Genomic DNA, 18,920 nt, shown 5'->3' on the forward strand with positions numbered 1-18,920 from the left:
CTGTTGTCCCTAGACGCAGAAAAGGCATTCGACCGCATATCGTGGTCGTTTGCCTTTGCAGTTCTGGAAAGGGTGGGCATCAAGGGACCCTTCCTAGAGGGAATCAAGGCCCTATACCACACACCAACCGCCCGGGTTGTAGTCAACGGGACAAGCTCCGACCGCTTTAATATAACCAATGGCACCCGACAGGGATGCCCCCTATCCCCACTGATCTTCGCCCTTGTCATGGAGCCTTTGGCTGCAAGGATACGCAATAATCCAGCCATCCACGGCATTAAAATTGGCTCCTCAGAGCACAAAATAGCATTATATGCAGATGACGTACTTTTGACCCTCTCTGACCCAAAGAACTCTGTCCCCTCCCTATTATCTGAAATACAACAATATTCCCATCACTCAGGTTACAAAATAAATGTACAGAAAACTGAGGTTCTCGACTTCCATGTTCCTGGACCCCTGAAAACAGACTTAATGACCCTATTACCATGCAACTGGAACAAAAAAAAGGTCAAGTACCTAGGCATATTTCTAACTCACCATTATCACCAACTCTTTCAGGCTAACTTCCCAAGACTGTTGGACTCAATAAAAACAGACCTCTCTACCTGGTCCTCTTATTTCATTTCGTGGATAGGCAGAATAAATTCAATTAAAATGAACATTCTCCCGCGCCTGCTTTATCTCTTTCAGACCCTCCCTATATACATTCCCCCCTACGTATTCAAAACATTACAATATCAATCATCCCAATTTATATGGGACAAAAAGCGCCCACGCATACGACTAAAATTACTGCAAAAACCCTCCTGCCGGGGTGGACTGGGGATCCCAGATTTCAGGCGATACTATTACGCCTCAAGCCTGTCCCAGTCGGTGCAGTGGTGCAATCCATGGGGTACATGTAAGGTCTGGGTGAACATTGAATCCGAGGACATAGGTCTGTCCACAATGTCATCCCTTCTCTGGCTACCTAGACCGAAACGCCCACGCTCAGTTGTCTCACACCCGGTAATTTCTCGTGCCCTTATGGTCTGGGATAGAGTGAACAAAACGCACAATTTAGCCCCGCTCCCCTCCCCACTGATACCACTCTGTCATAACCCGGTTTTCCCTCCCGGCTTGGGTCGATCCACCCTGTCCAACTGGTTGAAAGAGGGCATCTTCTACCTAAACGATATAACAGATACCACAACTTTTCCTCAGTTCTCTGATATTCGGGGGGGCTCGGCGATTCCTAACACAGATTTCTTTCGCTACCTTCAGGTCCGCCACTTCCACTCTAAAATCCTATCCACCCTAACAGCCAGACCTCTGACGTCATTCGAATACATCTGTTGGAAACGAAATACATCTAGGGGACTGATTTCTGCGATTTACTCCTTGTTGGACACTCACACGTCCTCGTCTAGGGCCCAACATGAACTAGCTTGGGAAAGAGACCTTGGCTCATCCCTGGATGATGAAGACTGGGAGGAAATACGCGACAACGCGGCCTCTAGCTCGATCTGTGTTAAAATCAAAGAAAACACATACAAACTTTTATATCGCTGGTATTACGTTCCTTCTAAACTACATAAGATGTTCCCTGATGTGTCCGACAGATGTTGGCGAGGGTGCCCTGCGGAAGGTAATTTTCTCCACATTTGGTGGACTTGACCGAAGATTGCTGGAGTGTGGAGGGAAGTGGTGGACCTACTGACAACCCTGCTGGGGGTTGCTGTGCCAGCCAACCCTAAGTATTTCCTACTCCCACTAAAACCCCCGGTACTTAACTTACACCAACACAAGTTATTAAGACATATCTCCTCGGCTGTAACTTGTCAAATCGCAGCCGATTGGAGGAAACCCACTTTGGCCCCCCTGCAGGCAATGCTCTCACGGATATGGTACGTCTACAAGATGGAGTTTATCACAGCGAACATACGTCACTCACTCAAATCTTTCCACAAGGTCTGGTCCCCTTGGCTGTCCCAACAGAACTCGACACCCCCATTCGACCCCCCCATGATGGAGACCACCCCACATCCCTCCACCCTCCCTATCCCCACCTCAGCCCCCCCCCCCCCCCCCAGACTCTCCCTTCTTCTCCTCCTTCTTTTCTTCTTCTTTTACGGACATTCTCCCTTCCTATAAAAAGCTACTGCGGGGCCTTCATAAGAATACCACGCAATAATACATAGAGACGTGGAGACCTCCCGTTCTGCTAGAATCTTTCCGCTTCTTCTCTCTTTCTCTCTTCACTCAATGCTCTGTTCTCTTCTTATTGTTCTTTGTTCTTTCCTCTCTATAATCTGACTACATTATAAAATTTGGCAAATTGTGATACTCGATATCTAGATAATCTTGTATAACAGCTGGACTGTGATCATCTCTGTACCATCACCTTTGCCTAATAAAAAACGTTATTAAAAAAAAAAGAAAAGGTCGTAGGACGCGTACCGCCGCCCCTCGCGGGCTCGCTGCGCTCACCACGCTTCGGGTTGGCGTTGATACTGGGGGTGGTACAGTGTGAAAAAAGACATTTGGGGTGCATTTAACATGTTTGCTACTAATTCAAATGCATTTGTGATCAAAATCACATGGCATGCGATTTTTACAACAAATTTATAAAAAACCCGGAAAAATCGCATCGCATGCCACTACATATGGCATGCGATGGGAGCTGTGAAAGTATACAAGTACCCATATACATATTATACCCCGGGGCTACTGGCCAGCGCTGTCACATATACATATTATACCACGGGGCTACCTGCCAGCTCTCTGTCACATATACATATTAATTCCTGGGGATATCGGACAGCGATCTGCGTCTCAATGGAATGGGATATGACATTGTTGTGTGGTGCAATAATGTGCACACTTCTTTTCCGATCACTCTCCCAGCAGATGAACGTTTCTGGGGCAGACTATGGAATGACATGTCAGGGTGACAGCTCTCACATGCCATATGTACTGTCACTGCAGGGATGCTAGGTCACCAGTAGTCCATTGCACCTCTCCTGCAGTAATAGAGTATTACAGGATGCCTGTCCTATTGCATTGATGTATAGAAGAGGCGCAGAGCTTGCACTCTACAGCTCCTCCCCACTGACGCAGCAGTGCTTCACCCACTGTATTCCTGGCAGAGACTGGGAGCTCTGAATACAGGAGCCCCTCCTCCCCTTCCCACCCAACAGACAGCCAGAAGAATAGAGACCGCTCAACACGTGGACGGCTGCGGTCTAGGGGAAAGGTGACTGTAAGTACCTATGGAGGCCACTGGCAGCCCTGTGGGTGAGATGGGGTGGGATACAACATGGCAGCGACATCTCTTCTTGCATGATGCACAGCCTGTTACTATGTGATAATAACCTGCTGGCAGCCATTCTCCTGTTGTCCCTGCATCCCACCCCCTTCTCTGAGATCTCCATCCTTTGTCTCGGGACTAAGTAAAAACCGGACCCGGATAAGACACCGGAACGCCGGACCAGACATCAAACTCTGCATTCCGGAGCTTATAGTGTCTGGTCCGAGGGGTGTCCCATGCAGGTGGTGTCTTGTCCGGGGGGATGCCTGTGATTGCTCACACCAGGGACATGGGGAAGGGGATATTACAGCCTCCCCGTGTGGTCTGGACCGTTCCAGTTTTTATTACACCCCCGGACCATGCGGTGAGGCTGTATTCTCCCCGCTCTCCTCTCCCAGGTGACAGGTGCGAGAGCAGCCTCATCAGATGGAGCACCCCCGGACAGGACACCCCCGGACCGGATACTACAAGCTCCGGAATGCAGAGTTTGATGTCCAGTCCGGCATTCCGGTGTCTTATCCGATTCCGGATTTTACCCATACCCCTTTGTCTCTGTGCCCAGATGTTGCCCCAGTCTGTGTGCATTGTGTGTGATGCGGAGGCAGCTGCAGTCCTCGCTGTCCCCCTCCCTCATCCTCCCTACGCTCCATCCTCTGCCACCTCGCATCCTCTCTCCTCTCACAGCATACACAGTATGAAGCTTCTGCGGCACAAGATAGAAGTGTGGGCAGGTAACCGACTGCTGGGTACATGTCTGTGTCATGTATGATGAATCACCTTGTCTATCACAGTATGTGCGACTGTCCATTCATTACAAGTGATGGGCTGCTGAGTTCTGGATGTAGGTACAAGGATGGTAGGTGGATCTGGGGCATATGCTAATGTGAGGGGGTATCCATCAGTATGTAGATGGGAGGTATGTGTATCTGGGGCATCTGGCATGTGCTAATGTGAGGGGGTATCCAGCAGTATGTAGAGGGAGGTAGTTGTATCTGGGGTATCTGACGTGCTAATGTGATGGGGTATCCAGCAGTATGTAGATGGGAGGTAGGTGTATCTGGGGCATCTGGCATGTGCTAATGTGAGGGGGTATCCAGCAGTATGTAGATGGAAGGTAGCACCTGGGCACCTGGTCTGTGCTAATGTGAGGGTATATCCAGCCGTATGTAGAGGGGAGATAGTTGTATCTACGGTATCTGGCATGTGCTAATGTGAGCGGGTAACCAGCAGTATGTGGAGGGGAGGTAGGTGTATCTGGGGCATCTGACGTGCTATTGTGAGGGGGTATCCAGCAGTATGTAGAGGGAAGGTAGGTGTATCTGGGGATGTGCTAATGTGAGGGGGTATCCAGCAGTATGTAGAGCGGAGGTAGGTGTATCTGGGACATCTGGCATGTGCTAATGTGTGGAAGTATCCAGCAGTATGTAGAGGGGAGGTATGTGTATCTGGGGCATCTGGACTGTGCTAATGTGAGAGGGTATCCAGCTGTATGTAATGGGAGGTAGGTTGTATCTGGGGAATGTGCTAATGTGAGGGGGGTATCCAGCAGTATGTAGAGTGGAGGTAGGTGTATCTGGGGTATCTGGCATGTGCTAATGTGAGGGGGTAACCAGCACATCTGGGGCATCTTGCATGTGATAAAGTTAGGGGGTTTACAGCAGTATATAGAGCGGAGGTAGGTGCATCTGGCATGTGCCAATGTGAGGGGGTATCCAGCAGTATGTAGAAGGTAGGTAGGTGTATCTGGGGCATCTGGCATGTGTTCATATGAGTATGTATACAGAAGTATGTAGAGAGGATGTAGGTGTATCTGGGGCATCTGGCATGTTCTAATGTGAGGGTGTTTCCAGCAGTATATAGATGTGAGTTAGGTGTATCTGGTCTTTGCTATTGTGAGGGGGTAACCAGCAGTATGTGGAGGGGGAGGTAGGTGTAGCTGGGGCATTTGGCATGTACTAATGTGAGAGGGTACTCAGCAGTATATAGAGCGGAGGTAGGTGTATCTGGAGCATCTGGCATGTGCTAATGTGAGGAGGTATCAAGCAGTATGTAGAGGGGAGGTAGGTGTATCTGTGGCATCTGGCATGTGCTAATGTGAGGGGGTATCCATCAGTATGTAGAGGGGAGGTTGGTGTATTTGGGGCATCTGGCATGTGCTATTTGAGGTGATATCCAGCAGTATGTAGAGGAGAGGTCTGTGTATCTGGGGCATCTGGCATGTGCTAATGTGAGGGGGTATCCATCAGTATGTAGAGGGGAGGTTGGTGTATCTGGGGCATCTGGCATGTGCTAATGTGAGGGGTATCCATCAGTATGTAGAGGGGAGGTAGGTGTATCTGGGGCATCTGGTCTGTGCTAATGTGAGGGGTATCCAGCAGTATATAGATTGGAGGTAGGTGTATCTGGGGCATGTGCTAATGTCAGCAGCATGTAGAGAAAAGGTAGGTGTATCTGGGGCATCTGGCATGTGCTAATGTGAGCTGGTAACCAGCAGTATGTAGAGGGGCGGTAGGTGTATCTGGGGCATCTGGTTTGTTCTAATGTGAGGGGTTATCCAGCAGTATGTAGAGGGTAAGTAGGTGCATCTGCTGCATCTTGCCTATGCTAATGTGAAGGAGTATCCAGCAGTATATAGAGGGGAAGAAGGTGTATCTGTGGCATCTGGCATGAGCTAATGTGAGAGGGTATTCAGCAGTATGTAGATGGGAGGTAGTTGTATCTGGGGCATGTGCTAATGTGAGGGGGTATATATTAGTATGTAGAGAGGAGGTAGGTGTATCTGGGACATCTGGTATGTGCTAATGTGAGAGGGTATCCAGCAGTTTACAGAGTGGAGGTAGGTGTATCTGGGGTATCTGTCATGTGCTAAATGTGAGGGGTTATCCAGCAGTTTATAGAGGGGAAGTAGGTGTATCCGGAGCATCTGGCATTTGCTAATGTGAGGGGCTAATCAGCAGTATGTAAAGGAGAGGTAGGTGTATCTGGGGCATCTGGCATGTGCTAATGTGAGAAGGTATCCAGCAGTATGTAGAGGGTTAGTAGGTGCATCTGCGGCCTATGGCCTGTGCTAATGTGAAGGAGTATCCTGCAGTATATAGATGGGAGGTAGGTGTATCTGGGGCATCTGGTCTGTGCTAAAGTGAGGGGGTATCCAGCAGTCTGTAGAGGGGAGGTTGGTGTATCTGCGGCATCTGGCCTGAGCTAATGTGAATGGGTATCCAGCAGTATATAGAGGGGAGGTTGGTGTATCTGTGGCATCTGGCATGTGCTAATGTGAAGGAGTATCCAGCAGTATGTAGAGGGGAGTTAGTTGTATCTGGGGCATCTTGCATGTGCTAATGAGAGGGGGTATATATTAGGGATTCGGTTTGAAATCCCGACAGGGTCAAAATCCCGACATATAGAATGTACAGGTGAAACAGTCTACGTGCCTTTCGGTCGACAGGTGCGAGGTCGACATGAGTTTTTTCACTGTTTTTTTACCCGAATGTCGACATGGACACAGTAGCAAGTAAACCGCAGCCCGAGCTGAGCGCAGCGAGGCACGGTGCCTCGCTGCGCTCGGCACACTATTTTATTCTCCCACCACGCCGCAGTGGATGGTAGGGCATGAAATACCGCCTGTCGGCACATGTCGGTTCAAAGAACAGTGAAAAAACCCATGTTGACCTCGCACCTGTCGACCGAAAGGCATGTAGACTGTTTCACTTGTACATTCTATACGTTGGGATTTTAAATGTCGGGATTTTGACCCTGTCGAGATTTTGTCCTTGTTGGGATTTTGACCCATTCGGGATTTTGACAGTCGGGATTTTGACTGCATCCATATATTAGTATGTAGAGAGGAGGTAGGTGTATCTGGGGCATCTGGCATGTGCTAATGTGAGGGGATATCCAGCAGTATGTAGAGGGGAGATAGGTGTATCTGGGGCATCTGGCATGTGCTAATGTGAGAGGGTATCCAGCAGTTTACAGAGGGGTGGTAGGTGTATCTGGGGCATCTGGCATGTGTTCATATGAGTATGTATACAGAAGTATGTAGAGAGGATGTAGGTGTATCTGGGGCATCTGGCATGTTCTAATGTGAGGGTGTTTCCAGCAGTATATAGATGTGAGTTAGGTGTATCTGGGGTATCTGGTCTTTGCTATTGTGAGGGGGTAACCAGCAGTATGTGGAGGGGGAGGTAGGTGTAGCTGGGGCATTTGGCATGTACTAATGTGAGAGGGTACTCAGCAGTATATAGAGCGGAGGTAGGTGTATCTGGAGCATCTGGCATGTGCTAATGTGAGGAGGTATCAAGCAGTATGTAGAGGGGAGGTAGGTGTATCTGTGGCATCTGGCATGTGCTAATGTGAGGGGGTATCCATCAGTATGTAGAGGGGAGGTTGGTGTATTTGGGGCATCTGGCATGTGCTATTTGAGGTGATATCCAGCAGTATGTAGAGGAGAGGTCTGTGTATCTGGGGCATCTGGCATGTGCTAATGTGAGGGGGTATCCATCAGTATGTAGAGGGGAGGTTGGTGTATCTGGGGCATCTGGCATGTGCTAATGTGAGGGGTATCCATCAGTATGTAGAGGGGAGGTAGGTGTATCTGGGGCATCTGGTCTGTGCTAATGTGAGGGGTATCCAGCAGTATATAGATTGGAGGTAGGTGTATCTGGGGCATGTGCTAATGTCAGCAGCATGTAGAGAAAAGGTAGGTGTATCTGGGGCATCTGGCATGTGCTAATGTGAGCTGGTAACCAGCAGTATGTAGAGGGGCGGTAGGTGTATCTGGGGCATCTGGTTTGTTCTAATGTGAGGGGTTATCCAGCAGTATGTAGAGGGTAAGTAGGTGCATCTGCTGCATCTTGCCTATGCTAATGTGAAGGAGTATCCAGCAGTATATAGAGGGGAAGAAGGTGTATCTGTGGCATCTGGCATGAGCTAATGTGAGAGGGTATTCAGCAGTATGTAGATGGGAGGTAGTTGTATCTGGGGCATGTGCTAATGTGAGGGGGTAGAGAGGAGGTAGGTGTATCTGGGACATCTGGTATGTGCTAATGTGAGAGGGTATCCAGCAGTTTACAGAGTGGAGGTAGGTGTATCTGGGGTATCTGTCATGTGCTAAATGTGAGGGGTTATCCAGCAGTTTATAGAGGGGAAGTAGGTGTATCCGGAGCATCTGGCATTTGCTAATGTGAGGGGCTAATCAGCAGTATGTAAAGGAGAGGTAGGTGTATCTGGGGCATCTGGCATGTGCTAATGTGAGAAGGTATCCAGCAGTATGTAGAGGGTTAGTAGGTGCATCTGCGGCCTATGGCCTGTGCTAATGTGAAGGAGTATCCTGCAGTATATAGATGGGAGGTAGGTGTATCTGGGGCATCTGGTCTGTGCTAAAGTGAGGGGGTATCCAGCAGTCTGTAGAGGGGAGGTTGGTGTATCTGCGGCATCTGGCCTGAGCTAATGTGAATGGGTATCCAGCAGTATATAGAGGGGAGGTTGGTGTATCTGTGGCATCTGGCATGTGCTAATGTGAAGGAGTATCCAGCAGTATGTAGAGGGGAGTTAGTTGTATCTGGGGCATCTTGCATGTGCTAATGAGAGGGGGTATATATTAGGGATTCGGTTTGAAATCCCGACAGGGTCAAAATCCCGACATATAGAATGTACAGGTGAAACAGTCTACGTGCCTTTCGGTCGACAGGTGCGAGGTCGACATGGGTTTTTTCACTGTTTTTTTACCCGAATGTCGACATGGACACAGTTGCAAGTAAACCGCAGCCCGAGCTGCGCTCAGCACACTATTTTATTCTCCCACCACGCCGCAGTGGATGGTAGGGCATGAAATACCGCCTGTCGGCACATGTCGGTTCAAAGAACAGTGAAAAAACCCATGTTGACCTCGCACCTGTCGACCGAAAGGCATGTAGACTGTTTCACTTGTACATTCTATACGTTGGGATTTTAAATGTCGGGATTTTGACCCTGTCGAGATTTTGTCCTTGTTGGGATTTTGACCCATTCGGGATTTTGACAGTCGGGATTTTGACTGCATCCATATATTAGTATGTAGAGAGGAGGTAGGTGTATCTGGGGCATCTGGCATGTGCTAATGTGAGGGGATATCCAGCAGTATGTAGAGGGGAGATAGGTGTATCTGGGGCATCTGGCATGTGCTAATGTGAGAGGGTATCCAGCAGTTTACAGAGGGGTGGTAGGTGTATCTGGGGTATCTGTCATGTGGTGATGTGAGGGGGTATTCAGCAGTTTATAGAGGGGAAGTAGGTGTACCTGAAGCATCTGCAATTTGCTAATGTGAGGGGGTATTCAACAGTATGTAGATAGGAGGTAGGTGTATCTGGGGATGTGCTAATGTGAGGGGGTATCCAACAGTATGTAGATTGGAGGTAGGTGTATCTGGCGATGTGCTAATGTGAGGGATTATCCAGCAGTATGTAGAGCGGAGGTAGGTGTATCTGGGGCATCTGGCATGTGCTAATGTGAGAGGGTATCCAGCAGTATGTAGAGGGGTGGTATGTGTATCTGGGGCACCTGGACTGTGCTAATGTGAGAGGGTATCCAGCAGTATGTGTATGGGAGGTAGGTGTATCTGGGGCGTGTGCTAATGTGAGTGGGTATCCAGCAGTATGTAGAGGGGAGGTATGTGTATCTGGGGCATCTGGACTGTGCTAATGTGAGAGGGTATCCAGCAGTATGTTGATGGGAGGTAGGTTGTATCTGGGGCATGTGCTAATGTGAGGCGGTATCCAGCAGTATGTAGAGGGGAGGAAGGTGTATCTGGGGCATCTGGCAGGGTATCCAGCAGTATGTAGATGGGAGGTAGGTGTATCTGGGGCATATTGCATGTGCTAATGTTAGGGGGTATCCAGCAGTATATAGAGCGGAGGTAGGTGTGTCTGGTGCATCTGGCATGTGCTAATGTGACGGGGTATCCAGCAGTATGTAGAAGATAGGTAGGTGTTTCTGGGGCATCTGGCATGTGTTAATATGAGAGGGTATCCAGAAGTATGTAGAGAGGATGTAGGTGTATCTGGGGCATCTGGCATGTGCTAATGTGAGGGGGTTTCCAGTAGTATATAGATTTGGAGTTAGGTGTATCTGGGGAATCTGTTCTGGTCTATTGTGAGGGGGTAACCAGCAGTATGTTGAGGGGAAGGTAGGTGTAGCTGGGGCATCTGTACTGTACTAATGTGATAGGGTATCCAGCAGTTTACAGAGGGGAGGTAGGTGTATCTGGTGCATCTGTCATGTACTAATGTTAGGGGGTATCCAGCAGTATACAGAGCGGAGGTAGGTGTATCTGGTGCATCTAGCATGTGCTAATGTGAGGGGGTATCTAGCAGTATGTAGAAGATATTTAGGTTTATCTGGGTCATCTGGCATGTGTTAATATGAGAGGGTGTTCAGCAGTTTATAATGGGGAGGTAGGTGTATCTGTAGCCTCTGACATTTGCTAATGTGAGGAGGTATCCAGCAGTATGTAGAGGGGAGGTAGGTCGTAGGTGTATCTGTGGAATCTGGCAGGTGCTAATGTGAGGGGGTATCCATCAGTATTTAGAGGGGAGGTTGGTGTATCTGAGGCATCTGGCATGTGCTATGTGAGGTGATATCCAGCAGTATGTAGAGGAGAGTTAGGTATATCTGGGGCATCTGGTATGTGCTAATGTGAGGGGTATCTAGCAGTATATAGATTGGAGGTAGGTGTATCTGGGGCATGTGCTAATGTGAGGGGGTATTCAGCAGTGTGTAGATTGGAGGTATGTGTATGTGGCGCATCTGGCATGTGCTAATGTGAGGGGGTATCCATCAGTATGTAGAGGGGAGGTTGGTGTATTTGGGGCATCTGGCATGTGATAATGTGAGGGGGTATCCATCAGTATGTAGAGGGTAAGTATGTGTCTCTGCTGCATCTGGCCTGAACTAATGTGAAGGGGGTATCCAGCAGTATATAGAGGGTAGGTAGGTGTATCTGGGGCATCTGGCATGTGCTAATGTAAGTGGGTACCCTTCAGTATGTAGAGGGGAGGTTGGTGTATCTGTGGCATATGGCATGTGCTAATGTGAAGGATTATCCAGCAGTATATAGAGGGGAGGAAGGTGTATCTGGGGCATTTGTTCTGTGCTAATGTGAGGGGGTATCCTTCAGTATTTAGAGGGGAGGTAGGTGTATCTGGGGCATCTGGCATGTGCTAATGTGAGAGGGTATTCCACAGTTTACAGAGGGGGAGGTAGGTGTATCTGGGGTATCTGTCATGTGCTAATGTGAGGGGGTATCCAGCAGTTTATAGAGGGGAAGTAGGTGTATCTGGAGCATCTGGCATTTGTTAATGTGAGGGGGTAATCAGCAGTATGTAGAGGGGAGGTAGGTGTATATGGGGCATCTGGCATGTGCTAATGTGAGAGGGTATCCAGCAGTTTACAGAGGGGAGGTAGGTGTATCTGGGGTATCTGTCATGTGCTAATGTGAGGGGGTATCCAGCAGTTTATAGAGGGGAAGTAGGTGTATCTGGAGCATCTGGCATTTGTTAATGTGAGGGGGTAATCAGCAGTATGTAGAGGGGAGGTAGGTGTATCTTGGGCATCTGGTCTGTGCGAATATGCATAGGTATCCAGCAGTATGTAGAGGGTAAGTAGGTGCATCTGCTGCATCTTGCCTGTGCTAATGTGAAGGAGTATCCAGCAGTATATAGAGGTGAAGAAGGTGTATCTGGCATGTACTAAGGTGAGAGGGTATATATTAGTATGTAGAGAGGAGGTAGGTGTATCTGGGGCATCTGGCATGTGCTAATGTGAAGGGATATCCAGCAGTATATAGATGTGAGGTTGGTGTATCTGGGGCATGTGCTAATGTGAGGGGGTATTCAGCAGAATGTAGAGATGAGGTAGGTGCATATCTGGCATGTGCTAATGTGAGAGGGTATCCAGCAGTATGTAGAGGGGAGGTTGGTGTATTTGGGGCATCTGGCATGCGATAATGTGAGGGGGTATCCATCAGTATGTAGAGGAGAGGTAGGTGTATCTGGGGCATCTGGTATGTGCTAATGAGAGGGGGTATCCAGCAGTCTGTAGAGGGTAAGTATGTGTCTCTGCTGCATCTGGCCTGAACTAATGTGAAGGGGGTATCCAGCAGTATATAGAGGGTAGGTAGGTGTATCTGGGGCATCTGGCATGTGCTAATGTAAGTGGGTACCCTTCAGTATGTAGAGGGGAGGTTGGTGTATCTGTGGCATATGGCATGTGCTAATGTGAAGGATTATCCAGCAGTATATAGAGGGGAGGAAGGTGTATCTGGGGCATTTGTTCTGTGCTAATGTGAGGGGGTATCCTTCAGTATTTAGAGGGGAGGTAGGTGTATCTGGGGCATCTGGCATGTGGTAATGTGAGAGGGTATCCAGCAGTTTACAGAGGGGGAGGTAGGTGTATTTGGGGTATCTGTCATGTGCTAATGTGAGGGGGTATCCAGCAGTTTATAGAGGGGAAGTAGGTGTATCTGGAGCATCTGGCATTTGTTAATGTGAGGGGGTAATCAGCAGTATGTAGAGGGGAGGTAGGTGTATCTGGGGCATCTGGCATGTGCTAATGTGAGAGGGTATCCAGCAGTTTACAGAGGGGAGGTAGGTGTATCTGGGGTATCTGTCATGTGCTAATGTGAGGGGGTATCCAGCAGTTTATAGAGGGGAAGTAGGTGTATCTGGAGCATCTGGCATTTGTTAATGTGAGGGGGTAATCAGCAGTATGTAGAGGGGAGGTAGGTGTATCTGGGGCATCTGGTCTGTGCGAATATGCATAGGTATCCAGCAGTATGTAGAGGGTAAGTAGGTGCATCTGCTGCATCTTGCCTGTGCTAATGTGAAGGAGTATCCAGCAGTATATAGAGGGGAAGAAGGTGTATCTGGCATGTACTAAGGTGATAGGGTATCCAGCAGTATGTAGATGGGAGGTAGGTGTACCTGGGGCATATGCTAATGTGAGGGGGTATATATTAGTATGTAGAGAGGAGGTAGGTGTATCTGGGGCATCGGGCATGTGCTAATGTGAAGGGATATCCAGCAGTATATAGATGTGAGGTTGGTGTATCTGGGGCATGTGCTAATGTGAGGGGGTATTCAGCAGAATGTAGAGATGAGGTAGGTGCATATCTGGTATGTGCTAATGTGAGAGGGTATCCAGCAGTTTACAGAGGGTAGTTAGGTGTATCTGGGGTATTTGTCATGTGCTAATGTGAAAGGGTATCCAGCAGTTTATAGAGGGGAAGTAGGTGTATCTGGAGCATCTGGCATTTGTTAATGTGAGGGGGTAACCAGCAGTATGTAGAGGGGAGGTAGGTGTATCTGGGGCATCTGGTATGTGCTAATGTAAGGGGGCATCCTTCAGTATGTAGAGGGGAGGTTGGTGTATCTGTGTCATCTGGCATGTCCTAATGTAAGGGGATATCCAGCTGTGTGTAGAGGGGAGGTAGGTTATCATGGGCATCTGGCATGTGCTAATGTGAAAGGGTATCCAGCAGTTTACAGAGGGGAAGTAGGTGTATCTGCAGCATCTGGCATTTGCTAATGTGAGGGGCTAATCAGCAGTATGTTGAGGAGAGGAAGGTGTATCTGGGGCATCTGGCATGTGCTAAAGTGAGGGGGTATCCAGCAGTCTGTAGAGGGTAAGTAGGTGTATCTGCGGCATCTGGCCTGAGCTAATGTGAATGGGTATCCAGCAGTATATAGAGGGGAGGTAGGTGTATCTGGAGCATCTGGCATGTGCTAATGTAAGGGGGTATCCTTCAGTATGTAGAGGGGAGGTAGTTGTATCTGTGGCATCTGGCATGTGCTAATGTGAAGGAGTATCCAGCAGTATGTAGAGGGGAGGTAGTTGTATCTGGGGCATCTTGCATGTGCTTATGAGAGGGGGTATATATTAGTATGTAGAGAGGAGGTAGGTGTATTTGGGGCATCTGGCATGTGCTAATGTGAGGGGATATCCAGCAGTATGTAGAGGGGAGGTAGGTATATCTGGGGCATCTGGTCTGTGGTGATGTGAGGGGTATCCATCAGTATGTAGAGGGGAGGTAGGTATATCTGGGGCATCTGGTCTGTGGTGATGTGAGGGGTATCCATCAGTATGTAGGTGTATCTGGGGCATGTGCTAATGTGACGCGGTATCCAGAAGTATGTAGAGGGGAGGTAGGTGTATCTGGGGCAACTGACAGGGTATCCAGCAGTATTGCAGATGGGAGTTAGGTGTATGTGGGGCATCCTGCATGTGGGTGTATTATACAAGGAAAAGGTATTTGGGGATTGCTGATGTGAGGGTGTTTTACAACATAAGACGTTTATAGTGGAGGGTTAGATACAGCAATTGAGGTGTATGTGAGGGGGGTAAATAGGGGAGTGGTAAGTACAGTAATTGTATATAGGGATGACTTTGGGGGGGGATTACAGCAGATGGGGAATATAGCGGTAGAGATAGGTAATTGGGGGTATATAGGGATGGGTGATATGAGGGGTATTACAGCAGTAGGGGTTTATAGTGGTAGGGCAGTAAATTGTAGGGTATATTGGTATGGCTGATGTGAGGGAGTATTACAGCAGTAGAGGGGTATATATTGGCTGGGGTGGATAATGGTCATATAGTTATGGGTGATGAGGGGCTATATTGTGGTTGGGCAAGGTAGTTGGGAGTATATAACAATGGCTGATGTGAGGGGTAGTACAGGAGTAGAGAGTATATAGTGGTAGGGTTAGGTAATTGGGGGTATATATGGATGGCTAATGTGATGAGGTATTACAGAAGTAGGGGGTATAAAGTAGGGGTGGTTAATTGGCGGTTATAAAGGGGTGGCTGATGTGAAGGGTATTACAACAGTAAGGGTAGGTAATATGAAGTATAAAGGGATGGGTGATTTGAGGGAGTATTACATCAGTAGGGGGTATATAGTGGTGGTGGGGGGGGTAATTGTGTGTATATAGGAATGGGTGATGTGACGAGGTATTACAGCAGTAGGGGGTATATAGTGGGAGGGATTGGTAATAGGGATTGCTGATTTGAGTGGTATTACAGCAGTAGGGGTATATAGTGGTAGGGGTAGATTATTAGGGGTATATAGGGATGGGTGATGTGAGGGGTTATTACAGCAATAGGGGGTTTGGGGGAAATTGGGGGTAAATAGTAATGGCTGATATGGGGGTATATAGTTGTGGGGGGTATAACAGCAGTAGGGGATATATAGTGGTAGAGGGATTGCAGTATATAGGAATGGGTGAGGGGGTATTACAGCAATAGGGGGTATATAATGGTAGGGGCAGGTAATTGGGGGGTATATAGGGATGTCTGATGTGAGGGGTATTACAGCAGTAAGGGGTATATAGTGGTAGGGGCAGGTAATTGGTGGGGTATATAGGGATGACTGATGTGAGGGGTATTACCGCAGTAGGTGTATATAGTGGTAGGGGAGGGTAATTGGGGGTATATAGTAATGGCTGATGTGAGGGGTATCACAGCAGTAGGGGGTATACAGTGGTAGAGGTAGGTAATTGGGGGTATATAGAAATGGGTAATGTGAGGGGTTATTGCAGCATAATGGAGTATATAGGAATGGGTGAGGGGGTATTACAGCAATAGGGCGTATATAGTGGTAGGGGCAGGTAATTCGGGGAGTATATAGGGATGGCTGATGTGAGGGGGTATTACAGCAGAAAGTGGTATATAGAGGAATGGGTGGGTCATTGGGGGTACAAAGGGGTGGCTGACAGGTAATTGGGGGTATATAAGGATAGCTGATGTGAGGGTTATTACAGCAGTAGGGGGTATATAGGGATGGGTGAGAGGGTATTACAGCAGTAGGGTGTATATAGTAGTATGGGTGGGTAATTGGGGAGTATATAGGAATGGCTGATGTGAGGTGTATTATAGCAGTAGGTGGTATATAGTGGTAGGGGTGGGTAACTGCGGGGTATATAGGGATGGCTGATGTGAGGGGTATTACAGCAGTAGGGGGTATGTAGTGCCAGGGGTGAGTAATTGGGGGTATATAGGGATGGGTGAGGGGTTATTACAGCAGTAGAGGTTATATAGTTGTAGAGGTGGGTAATTGGGTGTATATAGGGATGGGTTAGGGTTATTACCGTAGTAGGTGTATATAGTGGTACGGTAGGGTAATTGGGGGTATATAGGGATGGGTAAGGGGATATTACTGCAGTACAGGGTATAAAGTGGTAGGGGTTGGCAATTGGTGTTATATAGGGATAGCTGATGTGAGTGTTATTTCAGTGGTAGGGGTGGGTAATTGGGTGTTATATAGGTATGGCTGATGTGAGGGGTACTACAGCAGTAGGGGGTATATAGTGGTAGGAGTAGGTAATTGGGGGTATATAGGGATGGCTGATGTGAGGGGTATTTTTAGTATGTAGCGCTAGGGATGGGTAATTGGGAGTATATAGGGATGGGTGAGGGGGTATTACTGCAGTAGGGTGTATATAGTGGTAGAGGTGGGTAATTGGGGGGTATATAGGGATGGCTGATGTGAGGGAAATTACAGCAGTATGGGGTATATAGTGGTAGGGGCAGGTAATTGGGCGGGTATAAAGGGGTGGCTGATGTGAGGGGGTACTTGTGTAGTTTCACGGCGCCACCGCACGCACACTCTGTGATAATGTAGCTTACATAAGGAAAGCAGCAATGCGCTGCGCTGAGAACAGATAGAGTGGCACGCGCACAGTTAAACAGAGCGTCTGGCAAGCTGCCAAGTTTCATACACAGAGTGTGCGCGCGGCGGCGGCGGCGACGTGAAACTACACAAGTACCTGTGAGGGTTATTACAGCAGTAGGGATAGGTAATTGGGGGTATATAGGGATGGCTAATGTGAGGTGTACTACAGCAGTAGGGGGTATATAATGGTAGGGGTAGGTAATTTGGGGGCGTATGAAGGGGTGGCTGATGAAGGGTATTACAGCAGTAGCGGTAGGTAATAGGTCTTATAAAGGGATGGTTGATTTGAGGAGGTATTCCATCAGTAGGGGTAGATAATTAGGGGGTATATAGGGATGGGTGATTTGAAGGGGTATTAAATCAGTAGGGGGTTTATAGTGGTACTGGTGGGTAATTGGGGGTATAGAGACATGGGTGACAAGGGGTATTACAGCAGTAGGAGATTTATTGTGCTTGGGGCAAGTAAATGGGGGTAAATAGGGATGGCTGATGTGAGGGTGTTACTGCAGTAGGGGGTATATAGTGGTATGGGTGGGTAATAGGTGGTATATAGGGATGGGTGATGTAGGGGTATTACAGCAGTAGGGGGTATATAGATATGGGTGATGTGAGGGGGTAGTACAGCTTTAGAGGGTAAATAGGGATGGGTGATTTAAGGGGGTATACCAGCAGTAGGGGGTATATAGTGGTGTTGGGGTAATTGGGGGTATAAAGGAATGGCTGATGTGAGGGGGGTATTACAGGGATATAGTGGAATGGATGGGTAATTGGGGTATATAGGGATGGCTGATGTGATGGGGTATTACATCAGCAGGGGGTATATAGTGATAAGGGTAGATCATTTTGGGTATATAGGGATGGCTGATGTGGTATATAGTGGTAGGGGTGGGTAATTGGGGGTATATAGGAATTGCGGATGTGAGGGTTATGATAGCAGTATGGGGTATATAGGGATGGGTGAGGGGTATTACAGCAGTAGGGGGGTATATAGTACTAAAGGTGGGTAATTGGGTGTATATAGGGATGGCTGATGTGAGGGGTATTACAGCAGTAGGGGGTATATAGAGGTAGAGGTGGGTAATTGGAGGTATATAGGGATGGCTGATGTGAGGGGTATTACAGCAGTAGGGGGTATGTAGTGGTAGGGGTGGGTACTTGGGGAAATATAGGGATGGGTGATGTAAGGGGTATTACAGCAGTAGGGGGTATATAGTGGTGTTGGGGTAATTGGGGGTATAAAGGAATGGCTGATGTGAGGGGGGTATTACAGGGATATAGTGGAATGGATGGGTAATTGGGGTATATAGGGATGGCTGATGTGATGGGGTATTACATCAGCAGGGGGTATATAGTGATAAGGGTAGATCATTTTGGGTATATAGGGATGGCTGATGTGAGGAGTATTACAGCAGTAGGGGGTATATAGTGGTAGGGGTGGGTAATTGGGGGTATATAGGAATTGCGGATGTGAGGGTTATGATAGCAGTATGGGGTATATAGGGATGGGTGAGGGATATTACAGCAGTAGGGGGGTATATAGTACTAAAGGTGGGTAATTGGGGGTATATAGGGATGGCTGATGTGAGGGGGGTTACAGCAGTAGGGGGTATGTAGTGGTAGGGATGGGTAATTGGGGGTATATAGGGATGGCTGATGTGTGGGGTATTACAGCAGTAGGGGGTATGTAGTGGTAGGGGTGGGTACTTGGGGAAATATAGGGATGGGTGATGTGAGGGGTATTACAGCAGTAGGGGGGTATATAGTGGTGGGGATAGGTAATTTGGGGGTATATAGGGATGGCTGATGTGAGGGGTATTACAGAAGTAGGGGGTACTTATGTAGTACCTTAAGGCATACAATCAGATGCGATGCGATTCGATGCGATAGGATTCAATGTTAAGAAGGTCCTGTTCATTTCCCCACTAT

The 18,920-nt window shown here is 48.2% G+C and overlaps 1 protein-coding gene across 3 annotated transcripts in view; it reads left to right on the forward strand.

The window, feature by feature from the left end:
- The first annotated feature begins 3,099 nt into the window (after positions 1-3,099).
- The window catches only part of NDRG4 (NDRG family member 4), a 170,963-nt gene continuing 155,142 nt past the window's right edge, over positions 3,100-18,920 (forward strand). For 2 of the 3 annotated variants that reach the window (XM_083165479.1, XM_083165480.1), the window contains exon 1: positions 3,868-4,023. In XM_083165479.1, coding sequence (XP_083021605.1) covers positions 3,987-4,023 — 37 coding nt within the window. In that variant the 5' untranslated portion in view covers positions 3,868-3,986. Of the gene's footprint in view, positions 3,245-3,867; positions 4,024-18,920 lie in introns of those variants that run through there. The other variant, XM_083165481.1, reaches the window with a different exon arrangement.

This window comes from Crinia signifera, chromosome 11 (genome assembly GCF_055691185.1).
Source record: "Crinia signifera chromosome 11, ASM5569118v1, whole genome shotgun sequence".
In the NCBI taxonomy this organism is placed as follows: Eukaryota; Metazoa; Chordata; class Amphibia; order Anura; family Myobatrachidae; genus Crinia; species Crinia signifera.